This window comes from Euprymna scolopes, chromosome 15, assembly GCF_053919585.1.
Source record: "Euprymna scolopes isolate OS-2025 chromosome 15, ASM5391958v1, whole genome shotgun sequence".
In the NCBI taxonomy this organism is placed as follows: Eukaryota; Metazoa; Mollusca; class Cephalopoda; order Sepiida; family Sepiolidae; genus Euprymna; species Euprymna scolopes.
The window spans coordinates 70,483,091-70,500,344 of NC_136496.1; the positions used below are offsets into that span (position 1 = coordinate 70,483,091).

Genomic DNA, 17,254 nt, shown 5'->3' on the forward strand with positions numbered 1-17,254 from the left:
ACTGTTCATAACTTGCCTTATGTGTGAATACACTTTCTATAAAAATTTAGAATGTTTAGACCAGAAATTGTCTGAATAATTTGGTAGAAACTGTAGAGGTAATTTTTTTAAAACTTTGACCCCCTTAACATTTATTGTTTTGGTCTCAAATCAAAATAAAATGTAGGTTACTTGAACATGGATCAAACTGTATAAATAACTCTGTCAATTTTCAGTCTACAGACTCGAGATTTGACATAAGGGGTATTGAGATTTGGGAAAATCTTTTGAATCCGTTTTCGGCCAGAAATTTGGCTGTTAAGGGGTCAAAGTTGAAAGAGTTGACCTTTGAAAACTCTTTCAAACTCCTCCGCCAATTTTGGGTCTAAACACTTGAATTTTAGATATAGGTTACTTGGAGATGGATTAAACTTTTTAATTTGGTTTGAGCCCAAAACAATAAATGTTAAGGGTAATAATTGGGATCAAAGTTAAAAAATAATTTGACCTCTGTGGTCTCTACTAAATTACTCAGCCAATTTTTGGTCTAAATATTTGAAATTTTACATAAACTGTATTCAGACATAAGGCAAGCTTTTTAATCGTTTTTTTTTTTTTTTTTCTGAAAATTTGGCTTCCAAGGGGTCAAATTTCAAAAGATTTGACCTTTATGGTTTCTAGCAAACTATTCAGTCAATTTTGGGTTTAAACATTTTAAATTTTACATAAAGAGTATTCAGACATGCCGCAAGCTTTTTAATCAAGTTTTGGGCAAAAATTTGGCTGCCAAGAGGTCAAAGTTAAGAGTTGACTTTTTCAGATTTTACCAATCTCCTCCTCCAATTTTGGGTGTAAACACTTGAAATTTTAGATGTAGGTTACTTGGACATGGATCAAACTTTTTAATTTGATTTGAGCCTAAAATAAATGTTAAGAGTTAAAATTGGAGTAAAAGTTTTTAAAAATTTTACCTCTGCGGCCTCTACCAACTTTTCTCTATGGTAGTTAAGGACGCCTATTATATAGAAAGGCATTACCTTACATATGCATACTTTTTGATATATACATATGCGCATAAAGTTATGAACATTACATAGAGCCCAAGCAAAGTCAGGCTGAACTGCTAGTATATATATATATATATATATATATATATATATATATATATATATATATATATGATGAGAATAATGGAAATAGTATTCCAACAAAATAGAGAAAAAAGAAACAAACCAATTTATGTGTTCAGCAATATTTCGTCTTTATTGCAAGACTTCTTCTGGATGAAATGAAATTAAGAAAACAAAACACCAGTACTAATATTTGAAAATATATTTTTGATGTAATGAAATGTATGACCCTGTTACATTTCAGAAATGGAAAAGGTCGTTGGAAATTCAAAAAAAAAAAAAGAAGGGGGGTGACATAGCATTGTGAAAGAGAGTAAGATCTTTTTTTTTTTTTTTATAATGTCATATAGCCGTTAATATATTTAAAAAGATGTTATGCAATTCATATTCTTTATGGAACAAATATGTCCGTTATAATTCAACTATGGATGTGTAACTGAAATGAAATGAGTGTATTTTTGTCATGTAATTTATTGACAGATTATATGTATTATTATAGGAGGTGTTTTCTATGGTGTGAGAGAGTTAACCTATGTCTAAAATTAAATTATGTTCTTTTAATAGAAGCTTACTTATTAATAGCAATACATTATAGAAACTTCCACGTTGTTTAATTCTGCTTGAATTTGCAATAAACGCTGATTCAAGAAGTCTCCGTTGTGGTTTATCTCTATATCTATAAAAGTTAAATTGTCTGTCTGTGTATATTTCCCAACACAACTCTAAATTTTCAGTCTACAGACTTGAAATTTGATATACAGGGTATGGAGATTTGAGAAAATCTTTGTAATCCATTTTCGGCCAGAAATTGAGCTGTTAAGGGCTCAAAGTTCAACAATTTTATCTTTGAGAACTCTACCAAACTCCTCCGCCAATTTTGTGTCTAAACAATTGAAATTTTAGATATAGGTTCCTTGAACATGGATCTAACTTAATAACTTGATGTGAGCTCAAAATAATAAATGTTAAGGGGGTCATAATAGGAGTCAAAGTTTTAAAAAATTTGACCTCTGCGATCTATGCCAAATTTACTGACAATTTCTGGTCTAAACATTTGAAATTTTACATAAAGGGTATTCAGAGATAGGGCAAGCTTTTTAATCAGTTTGGGTCGAAAATTTGAGCTACCAATATATAAATGTATGTATGTATATTTGCATGTCTGCCTAAAACTTTCGACAGAGGCGATGGATTTTCACAAGATCAGTATCGTTTTGAAGCTTGACCCTTCAGACAACAAATACCAAAAAATAGGCTAAAAACATTAATTTCTTCACCCTCAACTGGGCACTTTTCTACAGGGAGATATTTTCGAAAATCATCCCCTCTTTTCGATTGTCTAGCCTTAATTTAAACCTATGTCACTTCCGGTTTGGCAGTGGTCATAATAGCAAAGACGTCATGTTTTTTTCTCGTTCTTTTCCTCCTTCGCGGTACGGATTCGAGCCTGCCTTCCTACTACCACCTTTTTTTTTTTGCTCAACACACACCTCCAAACACCCGGGCATCGCCGGGCATCCATGCTAGTTTTAAATAAATTGAACTATTTTTGCTTATTTGAAGTCAAAAGTATGATTATTCTCTAATGAATGAGAGAATAATGCATTGAGAGTATTGCTATTTCTTATATCTCTTTTATGTTTATCGAGCCTTTTCTCTAATCTACGTTGGGTTTCATCAACTTATATATGATGGCAATTTTAGCAAGGAACACAGCGTATATGCCTGCATTGGAAATTAGTTTGTTTTGGAGATATTTTTTTTTTAATGCTTGTTTTATAGTTTGTGATGTGGTTGTATGATTGGAATTCCTAGTTTATTTAGTGTGTTGCAAATTATTGTATTATTGGTGTGTGTAGGTGAAAGAAGATGTCTGTTTATGAGAGAAATGTCTGGTGTATATGATTTTTGCTTATTTATCCTGAATAATATTTGTGTTTTTTTCTTAGCATTTAATATAAAATATGTGGGATATTGCAAGAGTGTTTGTGAGGTGCAAAGTGTTTGTGAGGTATTGAATTCTTCGTCCAGATATTCTGGGTTGCAAATTCTGAATGCACATAGAGAGAAACCAATTATCATACTTGATTTTATTTTGTAATTATAGTGGGAGTAGAAATGTATGTAGTCATTTTGTGTGTAGTCTTGCAGTGAACTGTGAAGGATAGTTTATTATTGGATTTTATCATAAGTATGTCTAGAAAAGGTAATGAGTGATTATTTTCTCTTTCATAGGTGAACTTTATGGACATACTTGTTCCAAAAAGAATATGAATTGCATCATATCTTATTAAATATATTAACAACTATATGACGTTATAAAAATAAAAATCTTACTCTTTTTATCAAAGCTATGCCCCCCCTCGCCTTCTTTTGTGAATTTCCAACGATTTTTCCATTTCTGAAATAGAACAGGGTCAGCCTGTTTCATACATATATCTCAGAATAATGAGATGAATTAAATCACAGATTAATGAATCTGGTGATATCAAGTCTTACAAAATATTTTTGGGAGGTAATATTTTTATATAAGACAATTTCAGCCAAATAAAATTACTCAATAAACTAGATAAAGCAAATTAAAAATTTAGGTTTAAATTTCATTCAGAAAAATAATTTTTCAAAACAAAAATTTATTATTTGAACATAACTACAATATATATATATATATATATATATATATATATATATATATATATATATATATATATTATATAAGAAGCTTGGCTATGTATTTGAAAGCATTATTTCATGAGGTTAATTTGAAAATTTTACAAACCCAAATAATTTTTTGGTACTTATGTTTCCGTGCTGAAATAATAACATTATTATTTTGGAAGCCATTTTTAACACGGGGAGAGGAGGGTGTTTTGTAATTATTCTGTACTTCCATCTAAAAATTCAATAAAAAAAGATATTGTCAAACTTGGATTTAACTTGAAAATACTGTTTAAAAAATAGCATAATAACATAAGTGCATAAACACCGATTTTTATTTTTTTAATTTTTTTTTTTTAAAATGAATAAAAGAAAAGTATAAAGCCAATGTTATTGACGATTGTGATAGTCTGAAATTGATGTGCTTGAGTGGTTGGCACGAATTTTGAATATATATATATAATGTATGTTAGAAGCTGTCAAAATGTATTAATTTGGCATTAGATATTGATGTGTGAACATGTAGATATATTTATAAGTAGAAAAGCAAAGATGACAATGCCAGGATTATGTTGTCAGATATGTTTATTTCTTTTAACATCTTGTGGCCAATATTTCGTATAACAGCCCCTTGACTAGGCATGTTCAATTCTTAGTTAAAACAAAGTGTGAAATGAAACTTTAATGATTGGTTGCTGTCAGTTTGATCTGTAATTGAATGCCAGTTTGATTATTTGACATTTTTTAACTTTTAATTTTATGTATCATTCTAGTTTCTGTAATTTAAATGCTTTTAGTGCTTGTGTTGTATGTTTATGACTATTGATTAAAACAAACATCCAGAACAAGCAATTAAGTACAAAAACTATAAAGATAATTAAAATTTAAACAATCAAACTAGCAGTCAATTATAGATCAAGCTGATTGCAGTTAAGTATTAAAGTTAAATATTGCATGATTGCAGGAGAAAGCATTTTAATGAACTTTTGAATTGACCATTGAATGTTGCTTCATGGATTAATTCAATCAGCTCCTCTTTAAATGATCAATGAATCGCTCTTAGACAGTGTCCAAAAAAAAATTTAGTAGGTCCTGCACTATCGGCCAAGCTCCAACCTCTGTCCCATCAATGTAATGTTGCATCTCTGTGTCTGTTTTACAAGTACTTTAATGATATGTGCTCTGATGAACTCCTAGCACTTGTGCCCCCTCGACATATATACTCCTGACTAACCCGATAAGCAGCAAATTCCACCCCTTCAATGTTGAGGTCCTTAGATTCCGAAAAACTTCTACTCTAATAGTTTTTTTTCCTTAGACTGCTAGATTTTTAAATTCCCTCCTATTTCCTGCTTCCCTGTCTGCAGAAATTTAAATGTAATATAAACAAACATCTCGCTGCTTAACTCTCCACAGTCCCCTTTAGACACAATTCCAATTAGTAATCGTTTACATTCCAAGAAGCAATACACCTTGTTTGGAGTTAAAAAGTGTAAAATAACAACAACAACAATAAAATACAAAACAATAGTTGTAGTCTAAAAGGCCTTAAGTATGTTTGAATAAATACTGTACATAGACGCTTAGGTTGAAAGTACACCACAGGATTGACATGAGCATTTCTTATTCCTTTGTTCAAGGAGTGTCTTAGAACCGTCTATGATAACTATCACAGAATAGCTCACTTATTCAAAAACTATTTCCAGGGATTCTTTCCTATCTCTTAGAGGAAAAAGTCACATGCAATCAAACTAGCAGTCAATTACAGATCAAGCTGATAGCAGCTAACCACTTAAAGGAATACATATCAACCATCCATTCTTCTTGACGGTTCTTGAAAAGTTGGATCTTCCTTGTTCAGTCTTTTCCTAATGAAATTCTTTTCTTCCGTTTTTACTTTCTTCTTTACAGGCTGCCCCCGGCTACCACATGGCTAAGCTGATCATCAAGCTTATTACTGCCGTGGGTAACATTATCAACAACGATCCTATCATTGGGGATAAACTGAAGGTAGTTTTCCTGGAAAATTACCGAGTTTCTCTGGCTGAGCGCATTATGCCAGCTGCTGACCTTAGCGAACAGATCTCCACTGCTGGAACTGAAGCTTCTGGTACTGGTAACATGAAATTCCAATTGAATGGTGGCCTCACCATTGGAACTCTTGATGGTGCCAACGTGGAGATGGCAGAAGAAATGGGACCAGAGAACATTTTCATTTTTGGTATGACTGTTGAGGAAGTCGAGGATCTTAGGAGGAAAGGGTATGGAAATTAAATCTTTGTATATTTTGGGTTCTTTTCTTTCCTATTTTTTTGTTTTTGTAATTCTTTCATTTCTTTCTCTCATTTATTTTTTCTTTGTTTTATTTCTTTTTTAATTTTAATTTTTTATTTTTTGTTTTTCTTTTTTTAATTTCTTTCATTCATTTTTTTTTTTTTTCACTCAATCATTTTTTCTTTAATTTGTTCATTTTTTAAATTTATTTTATTCGTTCCTTTTTAAATTTCATTTATTTATATTTTTTACATTTTTATTTGTTCATCTTTTGTTTTTACATTTCTTTATTACAATCCTCACATGATCTCTTCTCTTTCCTCCTGAGGAGATAAATAACTATTTTTGTATTCATTTATTTATTCTTTTTTATTCATTTTATTTTTTAATTCATTTTTTTTATTCATATCTTTTTCTTTATTTTTTTTATTCATTTCTTTTCTTTTCTTATCATTTCTTTTTATTCATTTCCTTTGAGTCATTTTTCTTTTGTAAAAATCCATCTAAGATTTTGTTGAGACAGATTTGCTTTTTTACTGGATATAAAAAATATTTTCTTTTAATAAATACAAATTCTCACACGCACATACTCATAATTCTCACCTATCCATAATTCCCCTCTGTAGGTATTCAACTAAACTCTAATCCTCAAGTAGCTTATAATCTTAGTAAGTGTACAGCCATTAGTATAAAAATTAAAACTTTGTCACCACATTTTGTATAACCCATTCAAGCAATGCTTGTAAAAAAAAAATGCAATTAAATTTTTGAATTCATTTTTTTTTTTTCTTTCAGTTATAATCCTCACTCTTACATTGCAAATTGTCCTGAACTGGGTCAGATCCTTGATCAGATCCGTAGCAACTTCTTCTGCCCCCATGAGCCAGGTCTATTCACGGATATTTATAACACTTTGACTCACCATGACACGTAAGTAATAATCACTTATTGATCAAATGATCCCCCTAAAATGTCTATCATATTTCGTTTGTTATACTCCCCCCCCCCCTGAGCAGCACCAATTTATAGCACCATCACATTCTCAGACTAAGGCAGGCATGTAAATTCAAACTGAGCATTACTTGTGAACTCGGTGCAATTCTGGAGAATAGTAGATGGAATGATTACCAACTCCTTTGTAGCAGACTTCACAAGGCCATCTACCAGATTTCTCTTGTTCATTCAAACCAAACGTACAGTGAATAACTTTTGTCTTTTTTTCATGTTGACACGCAAGCTTTCAGATTCAATCTTTTCCTTCCACATGGCAAAACTGTCCTCAATATATTTGTTTCAGTTGATGTTTCCTGTGAAAGTTAGGCTGAGCAATTTGAATGATGAATTCTCAGCTAGTGTTATTAGCCATGGCATTTGGTGGTTAAAAAGGTTTCTTGCGATGGTTGAAGGAAAGAAGCTTAGTTTTAGTAGCATCAAATGTTACCATTCATTTATGTCCCCATTCCACTACAGATTGAATATCATTTTCTAAAACTTCAGCCATTACCTTGAGTATGTGCATATTCATTTTTCCCCTGTTGTACAGCGTGATGACATCAGCAAATATACCCATCTTCACCATAATTTGATCAGGAAGGTCATTACTGTCTTGTCTTGTTTATTGAGATCTCTGTAGCTAAGCGACTAAAACTAGATTAATTTTGCCTGCAAGGAGTCTGTGTAGCACTTGATAATACAATGTTGTGACTGACATAGGTTCGTGTGACAAGTTAGGAGTGTTTAAATTCCCACTTGTGTTACCAATGCTAACGGGTACTTGGCTCCCAGAGTGACTCTTTTTGATTAATTGAAGTCCAGTATTTGTACTGAATCGAGATTGACTATTTCAATATAATTAATCAATCAGTATTTCAACCAATAAACATTGAATATTTTACAGACATCCATTTCTCTTTTGTTGCTGCTACTGCTGGAACAGGAATCCACAAATTTGTGAATTCTTGGTGATTCTAAACAAAATAATTTGTAGAGCCTTTGAGTCCCTAATGCAGACATTGTATATGTTTACCTCAGATGAAATGTTCAGGTATTTATTACTATAGACAAAAAAAAGGGTAAAAAAAACAAATATATAACAAATAAATTTTACTAAATGCAAGATAAGTTACTCTTCTACCTACCTGAATAAGTTTTTGGTGTTTTAACTTATTTTAAAGCATTTAAGTTTGAAATGTGAGTAGTACCAAGTGCTAAAAATGGCAACAAGATGGTCGGCATCAGGCTGTTAGTTTTGGAACCTCAAAAATCACTTATGTAAGTAGGTAGAAGAGTAACTTATCTTGTTTTTGGTAACATTTATTTGTTATATATTTATTTATTGACCACTTTTGCGGTTTATTATTAAAAATGCCCGAAATTTCTAATCCATGAAATAGAGTAGGGCAGTGTCACAGGAAGACATTTTCTCTGTCAGCAAATTGAAACGATTTATTTGCCTCTCAAAAGGAGCAGAATATGGCAAAAGGTTAATTTTAATGAGCAGAGAAGACCAGAACCCCCAAAATGACACTTTTGACCAGCTTCTTTTTAATGGAAATCACTTCAGACAAGGTATGAAGCCTCTTGATGTAAGGAGCTAAAAAAATATCACTTCAAGTTAAAAAAAACAATCAATGATAAGTGTTAAAGGGATAGATACTGACCTAGAAAACAGCAATTCTTCCTCTTTTGTCAGAAACATCACTCATGAAATGTGAGGACAAAATAAGCAAAAGTTACAAGGCTGCCGAAGGTAAACCCAAGGTCCACTTTCTACTCTCCTAAAAAAATATTCTGCATAATCTCCTCGGTACTCCTTTATAAGTTGTTTCAAAAAACCAGTAATAAATCCCCCCTCCCCCCACCTTTTAAGAAGGGAGGAGAAAGATAAACTGCTTACATTAACATCTATATTATATATCTTTGTATTAAATATTCTTCAATCCTCACAGATTGTTGGTCATCTTTTGTCAACAGAAACATCTATTTGCCTCTGTCATTAACCCATTAGTAGTTGCTCAATGGAAAGTGACATCTCTCTATCATGACTACAGTAGCTATTATTCTCAGCAGAAACAGCGTGGTTCACTTTCTTCTTCTTTGGTTTTGATGATAGCAGCCATCTTTTTTCATGATGGATAAGAATCGCATAATCAGACAGCTCTTTATCAGCAAACTAAATTATCTTCACGTGCAGTAATTGTATCCCTATAGATTTAAGGCTTGTCTACCAAACTAAATAACCTTGACAAATATATTTCAAGTGGCCCGATATTTAATGCTAAATGATTAAAATTTTAGTTGCAAGAAAGACAACTCTCTTTATATTCTTCAATTAAAAATGAGTTATTCCCCTTGCTGATATTGTTTTAAAAAGTCATAAGTTAAAAAAAAAAAAAAATTACCATATTATCAATTGTCTGGATAGGACTATGTAATTTTTAGCAAAAGTACATTTTATTGTGCCAATAAGTTTTTACAGCAAGAACAACTGAAAACTGGCAAGTTAGAATCAGTTTGATATGTCAGCTTATATGCTGTTTAGGCCCAACTTTTTAAAATCGCATATAATAACTTGATATGTTAGATAAGTTTTTACTGGCGTATATATATATATATATATATATATATATATCTTTTTTTTTTTTTTTTTTTTGCAGTTACATGCTGTGTGCTGACTTTGACAGCTATGTCAAATGCCAAGCCAAAGTGGATGCACTCTTCCGGGTAAGAAACAGTCTACAAGTTTGTTTATTTTTGTTTTTTTTTAAGCATTTGTACAACAATAGTTTGAAAAATTCAAATTTAAAGACTTCCTTTGAGTTGAACATCTATGTTGTGATTAACATAGGTTCGTGTGACAAGTTGGGGGGGGGGTGGAGGGGGGCTTGGATTCCCACTTGCGTAGCCAATGCTAACAAATGTTTGACTCCCAGGGTGACTTTTTTCTGATTGACTGAAGTTTAGTATTTGTAGAGCCTTTATCTGACTTTGCCAGTTCGCTATTGTTTCCCAAAGTTCACTACTTGAAACCAAATTTTAAATAATAAACATTTCATTCATAAGTTTCTTGTAAACATGAGACAAAAATTCTGGCATTTATTCATATAAATAAACAGTGCAACTTTACTTTAATGTGTCGTCCGACCTAATTGTGTGTAATTTCAAACAAAGGTATTTCTGGGGGAAACATTATTACGTACTTACATGTCATGTTGAATGTACTATAAATTCAAGAAATTACGAAAAATAGTTGACTAGAAGATGTGCTAAAGCTAATTTTCGGAAAAAGTGTTCAGAAGCAAGATGACCGACCTGAAAGTAGAATGCAGTTATCTCCCTGCAATTGGAATGCAGTTATCTTCCCCTGCAGATCTCTCACCTGCAGTAGAACGCAGTTATCTCCCCTCAATTTAGATCTTCTAAATGGTTAATTTACAGTGAAATAGCAATTTCGGAAAATTCTGTTTTTATTTATTATTTTTGTACTCGACCATTTTTCATAATTTTTGGAATTTATACTAATTTCGGCATGACACATTAGTATGTAATAATGTTGTTCTCTGAAATACTTTTTTTTCAAAAACACTACAGTAAAGTTGCACCAAATAAACATTAACATCCATATAATATTCTTTTGCCTGTCTGTCCATTCTGAGTTTTTCTTGGAAACTACTGAGTCGATCTGACTAAAATTTTGTATGATCTTTTGTTATGATAAGGTACAGCAAACTAAAAATTATGATATCTATTCAATGCACACTTAGGGATTAATAGGGATTAGTCCTGACAATACCACATTTGCATTAAAAATTTTTTTCAGAAACTACTGGGCCGATTTGGCTGAAATTTTGTATGGCCCTTTATGATAAGGTGCAATAAACTAAGTATTATGGTATCTATTCGATACATGGTTAGTGATTAATATGGATTATTATTTAATGCAACAATGAGCTCAAATTTAACCATATTCAACCATCAATTTAGCATAAAGCACTCATTCTAAGTTAACAAGATATAACTTTGCCCAGTTCTAACAGGCTAAAAAGTCTGATATATTCATAAATAGATATGAACATTTATTCATATAAGTAGATAAATATTAAGTTTGGTAGTTTGATACACATTTAAAACCTCAAAATAATAAGCTACAGAGGTGTCGTTTATTCTTTTTTCATTTTACCATAATGTATGCAATGTGTATCTATATTTTTGAAAATATAAAAAAAACTATGCTTGGAAAAGGAGTGATCTATAAATTTTAGTTTTACTGGTAGTTTAAAATAAAAAACGATTTATTATTTTATCATTAGTACCAGTAAACAAAACATTAAGAGTTTTTAGCATTGAGAAATAGGTTCAAATTTTTCCAATACTGATTTCAATACAGAAAAATGATCTGATTCTTGATGCTGATTGTCCCAACACTTTTATATCTTTTCGTTATTTCTTAGTTGTTGACATCAAAAAATACAAAATGTCTTTAAAAAAAAATTTTTTCTTAAAAGAACAAAATTTGAAGCTGTTCCTTCAGCCTTCTTTGGTGTATTAGAGCTGTGTATATTAGACTTTTTGAATAAGAGATGGTAAATAATTATTTCCACAATCAAAAAATATTTGGTCATAGAAATAATTATATATCATCTCACATTCAAAAGAAATCTTATGTTAATTTGCTTGCGGGATTAGCTCGTTGGATGACATCATCTCAGTGAGTGTAAAAAATCCTATTTGTGAGAAATCGGCCTGGGTTCTTAATAAGTTAGATGACTACACTTCTTGTTGAGAAGTAAGTATATTCCACAGTCAGACTTTTCCATGGTTTGCTTGATCTATGCAGACTTTCTTGTATGTGGTTCGAGTGGCAGGGTACTCGTCTCACATACTGAGTTTCAATATGTTCTACTGATGATCCCAAAGGAGCAAAACTTGAGTCTAGGACTTCCTGTCTGCAACATTCATGGTTTTGTGATCTGCAGCATTTTTTGATTGTGGTAATATATATATATATATATATATATATATCTGTTTTAATGAATAGTCTCCTCTTTCAATGGATTGACCACTTATCGAGGCCACCTGAGGATAAGGGTTAATAAGTGTACAGTGGTCAAAGGGACAATGTCATAGTAATCGTTAGAAGTGTAAATTTGGTAAATTGGATTACTTAAGGGGAACGGCTCATCAAGAACTTGTTTATGTTGGACTTGAAGACAACCATATTGTAGTCAGCTAGAAAGCAGGGAAATGGAACAGTTCCAGAGGTAAGCAATTCTAAGAAAGAAACTTTGTTCATGGAATCCACATTTGAGTTTAGTCATAGATAAAGAATGGAGGAAAATTATTATTGATAGTGATTTCAGCTAGACAAGTGGTTTTTGTGAAAGTTTGGCAAGGTGAGGGGGGGGATAGGTTGTAGCTCAGATGAGCACTTGCCATGAAAATAATGATAGAGTGGAGACTGGCTCGCAACGTTTCTTCTGTGGAAAAAAGGTTGCAGAGAAGAGAAAAGGGCATCACCTACTAGGCTACAAAGTCGCTTTTGAACTCTGTGAAGGCAGGATAAGATGCTTTTAGCAGTTCTTGCCCAGAATTGGTAACAGTACTCCGGCCTAGGATGTACTTGGCTCTTACACAGGTGGAGAATTGCATCAGCAGTGAGACATCTACTGGAGAGATTAGTTCAGTATTTATTGTGTCATTAAGGGTCTCTTCTCAATGTTTTTGGCTTGTTTTTAGTGGATAACGTCATTTCTTTGTGACATTATTCAGTATGCACTAACAAAGGGTTTTAGTAAATATGTACGATCATTGTACAACTAATTAACACTGCTGCTGACTTTGACGCAGGCAATCAACTGGGTCCATCAACATAAAATATCGTAAAACAATCTTGCAATAAACAACAAAATGAATTTACTCAGAAGAGAATATTTTAAAAAAATAGTTTTTTGCAAATATTTTTAGGTATGAAGCTAAAAAGATATTTACCAAAAATAACCTCGACTGAAACTTGAATTCATTTTATTGTTTATTGTAATAATACAAGATTTTTTTGCGCTGACGAGCTGAGTAAATCACCTGTGACGAAGTTGCTTTGACTAATTAAACCCTTAATGACTGAGACAATTATTTTATGTCAATAGAATGTGCAAAATAATTGTCTCAGGCTTTCATTAAGCATACATAAAATCGTGTTTAATTTTTAGTTGTACCTAATTAGTAAAACCAAGGCACGACCTTTTTTTTTTTTTTGTTACAAAAATTTTGAACGGAAAAAGTATCACACGGAATTGAAAAAATGAATATTTTTTGTAAATATTTTTTTATATGAATCTAAAAATATATTTTCCAAAAATAACCTCTCAATTGAAATTTGTGAGCAAATTCATTTTATTGTTTATAAAAATGTTGTATTATTAAACAACAACAGATTTTTATGACAACCCAGTAGCTGCTCAGAGTAAAAGTTGCTTTAATAGCAAAACAGCAGCAGGAGCAAATAATCGTACAATTATAGTAAACCCCCTTATGTACGATCAAAATCTAGCACGACTAAATTGTCCGATTCAGCCCTGCTGATTCTAGCAACTTTACATGTTGTTTCTATATGACAAACAGCAAGAGTAGTCAGTCGTACAATGATCAGGAATAATTTTGGTCGTACATATTTAATAAAACTGCACTAACAAACAAACGTGCAAGATTCACAGAATACTGTAGCAAATTACATTTTTATTGTGCCAATAACTTTGTATGGCAATAACAACTGAAAACTGGCTAGTCAAAATCAAAGTTTGATGTGTCAGCTCATATGCTATTTAGGTCCAACTTTTTAAATATATATCATTCAAACACTACTGTATTTGAACATATGGTTAAGTAGCAGTTTTAGTCATTTAGAACTGCTTTAAAGCTTCACCACTCACTCATTTTTCGACCAAATTTCAAACAATTATTACAGTTTATAGATCACCTTCTCAGCTATATTGTGAAAAAAAAATTTCAATTTTCGTTCAGTAAAACAAAAGTTATGATGAACTTTCTGGTGTTCAAAATCATAAAAATATGTAAGGAGGTGAGCAACACTTTTTATGACTGGTTTCTATAGCAACCGTATCACTTCAGCGACTACTGTTGCCACTAATTCACTAATGAAAGCATGAAAGGAAGATAATTGGAGGGATTTTATTGAAAGCAGACGAGTGCTGTACATTGTTGTTACATCTGTGTTTATGGAGGCAAAAAAAATAAGACTGAAAGTAAACAAAGAACAAGTTTATTGGAAGCCTGGAAAAATCATGGATTACAATAGAAAAATGCCAGTATGAAAAGTAATATGGTTAAGTTTAAACATGGAAAAGAAAAGAACAAGATATTCTAGTAAAAAATATAATTTATAACTTAAAATATTGCAGCATTAAGATTTTTTTAAAATTCAATTTATAACATTATATAATCAATTCTTAATGCTGCAATATTTTAAGTTATAAATTGATTATATTTTTTACTAGAATATCTAGTCCTTTTCTTTTCCAGTGTTAACAACTAGTCCTTTACTTTTCCATGTTTAAGCTTAACCATACTACTTTTCATGCTAGCATTTTTCTATTGTGATATATGCATATATATATTAGTGATATGTAAAGTTACACACCTTTTAACATGTAGACCCAACACATTGTAGTAGAATATGTCACAAGGAACAATTTTTTTTTTTTTTACAAAGGAGCCACCACTTATCAAGGCCCGGAAGTCACTCGAGGATAAGGGTTAATGGGTATACATAAGTAGTGGAAATTTTGTAAATTGGATTACTTAGAGGGATGGTTCATCAAGAACTTGTTTACATTGGACTTGAAGACAATCAAATTGTAGTCAGCTGGAAAGCAAGCAAACAAAAGAGAGTTCCACAGGCGTGCAGCTCTAAGAAAGAAGCTTTGTTCAGGAATCTACATTTAGGTTTAGGACCAGATAAAGAGTGTGCGAAATTATTGATAGTGGTTTTGGCTAGACAAGTTTTGACGAGGGGGGGACCATAGATTGGAGCTCAGATGAGAAATTGCCATGAAAATAATGATAAAGCTGGGACAGGCTCGCAGCATCTCTTCTCAGGGGAAAAAGGTTGCAGCGAAGAGAAAAGGGCATCCCATACTATGCTACAAAGTCTATTTTGAACTCTGTCAAGGCAGGATAAGCTGCTTCTAGCAGCTTATCCTGCCCAGATGTGGCAACAGTACTCCATCCTTGGACGTACCTGGCTTTTATATAGGTAGAGAATTGCATCAGCAGTGAGATATCTACTGGAGCGGTAAAACGATCCCATCATTTTTCGATCATAGGGCAAATAATAAACTCAACCCTTTTTTTAAATTTTTTTTTTTAACTACATTTATTTTCGGGTACTTTCCTTGAATAAAATGTGATTGTGCCTCTTTTTCGCTGACTTCTGTCCTCTCGAGTGTCCTGAACATACACTCGCTCCTTTTTTATAGTCTTTTTGTTTTTCCTTACTGTGACGTCATTTCGCACACGGCTCGGTATTTGTATATAGCCGCCTTTCTTTTCTTTTAAATTTAAAATTAATAAGGTTAAAACTACAAGTCTGCTGCTATCAGTTTGATCTATAATTGACTGCTAGTTTGATCATTTAACTTTGTTTGAATTTTATGAATTATTGTAGTTTCTGTAGTTCAAATTTTTTTTTTTTTCTTGCTTGCATTGTATGTTTGTGATGATTTAAAAAAAAAAAAAAAAATGACTTTGTTTTAATTTGGTTCACCTTTTTTCTTGTTCTTCAGAATCCTGCCGAATGGGCAAGAAAGGCCGTTTACAACATTGCTGCCTCCGGCAAGTTTTCCAGCGATCGTACAATTGCTCAGTATGCGCGTGAAATCTGGGGGGTAGAGCCCTCTGATATCAAACTCCCCCCACCAGCTGATGCTCCCTTAGAGTAAATACTTAACACCATGAAACACATGCCCATCTAAGCCCCTCCCAGCCCTCTCCCAACCCCCTACCACATGCCCCGATCCTCCTCCCCCCCTCCACCTGCTGATTGGTATTAGCTAAAAATAGCTCTCAATATTAAGTTATGATTTTTATCAGGAATGAAACACAAACGTTTCTGTGGAGCTTACTTGCCATCAGTATATCTTCATACTGCTACTAATGTATATGTGTATATATATTTGTGCTAAAAAAAGATCAGAAAAAATATAAACAGAGGCCAAAGAGAGTCCAACATGGGTGACCAGAAACTGGTCCTCTTTGTGTTCGACTTGAAACCGATGGTACCGATGTTTTTCTGATCTTTTGTAACACAAATGTAAATAAATATCACACTTTTATATTGATATTTTCTGGATAATTTAGCACAATTTGAACTAATATATATATATTCTGAAATTACATCGCAGAGAGTACCTTGATAAGCAAGTTTGATTTTTTACTGCCCTGTTAATTTTGACAAGCTCAATACAGATCAAAGTATATCTAGACAAAAAAAAACAACTTCTTTTAGGACTGTTTTGTTGCATAAGAGCAGCAACAAATTCTTTAATCGTTTTCATGTGTTCTTCGAAAACGTTAACTGATGTTTCAATGTTGTTTCTTGTTTTTATCATCAATATAAAAAAAAAGAAAAACATTGTTTTGTAAAACACATGAAAAATTAAGTTTGTTGTACAACAATGTATTCACAAATCTTGCAAAAAATGCTCACTCCGCTTATCTAATATATATATATATATATATATATATATATATATATATATATATATATATAGTTATTATAAATAAGCCACGCAGAAATGTTTGCGTTTCATTTCCAAGGGAACTCATCATTATGATTTCCCTCAGAAATAAAACAAGTGTTTCTATGTAGCTTTATAAATACATTTTCATATTACTACTAAACTCTACTTGTGTATTGAGCATTACTATAAAATAAATGTATATACATGAAATAGTACCAAAGGTATATATCATTTTTTTTTTCACAGTAGGATTATGAACTCAATAATGTTACTGTGAAAATCTGTTTTTATTACACATATTTATTACACACACACACTGTAAATATGTACTTAATATGTTAATGTGTACATATGTGTGTGTGTATATATATATATATATATATATATATATATGCTAATATTTCATGATTCTATTCAAACCACTATAACACCTAACCAAAGCAGTCTCACTTGAGAATT

The 17,254-nt window shown here is 31.9% G+C and overlaps 1 protein-coding gene across 1 annotated transcript in view; it reads left to right on the forward strand.

The window, feature by feature from the left end:
- The window catches only part of LOC145293880 (glycogen phosphorylase, brain form-like), a 95,008-nt gene extending 78,188 nt beyond the window's left edge, over positions 1 to 16,820 (forward strand). The window contains exons 14-17 of the mRNA XM_080140637.1: positions 5,679 to 6,028; positions 6,837 to 6,971; positions 9,698 to 9,764; positions 15,839 to 16,820. Coding sequence (XP_079996763.1) covers positions 5,679 to 6,028; positions 6,837 to 6,971; positions 9,698 to 9,764; positions 15,839 to 15,994 — 708 coding nt within the window. The 3' untranslated portion in view covers positions 15,995 to 16,820. The remainder of the gene's footprint in view (positions 1 to 5,678; positions 6,029 to 6,836; positions 6,972 to 9,697; positions 9,765 to 15,838) is intronic.
- Positions 16,821 to 17,254: the final 434 nt, after the last annotated feature.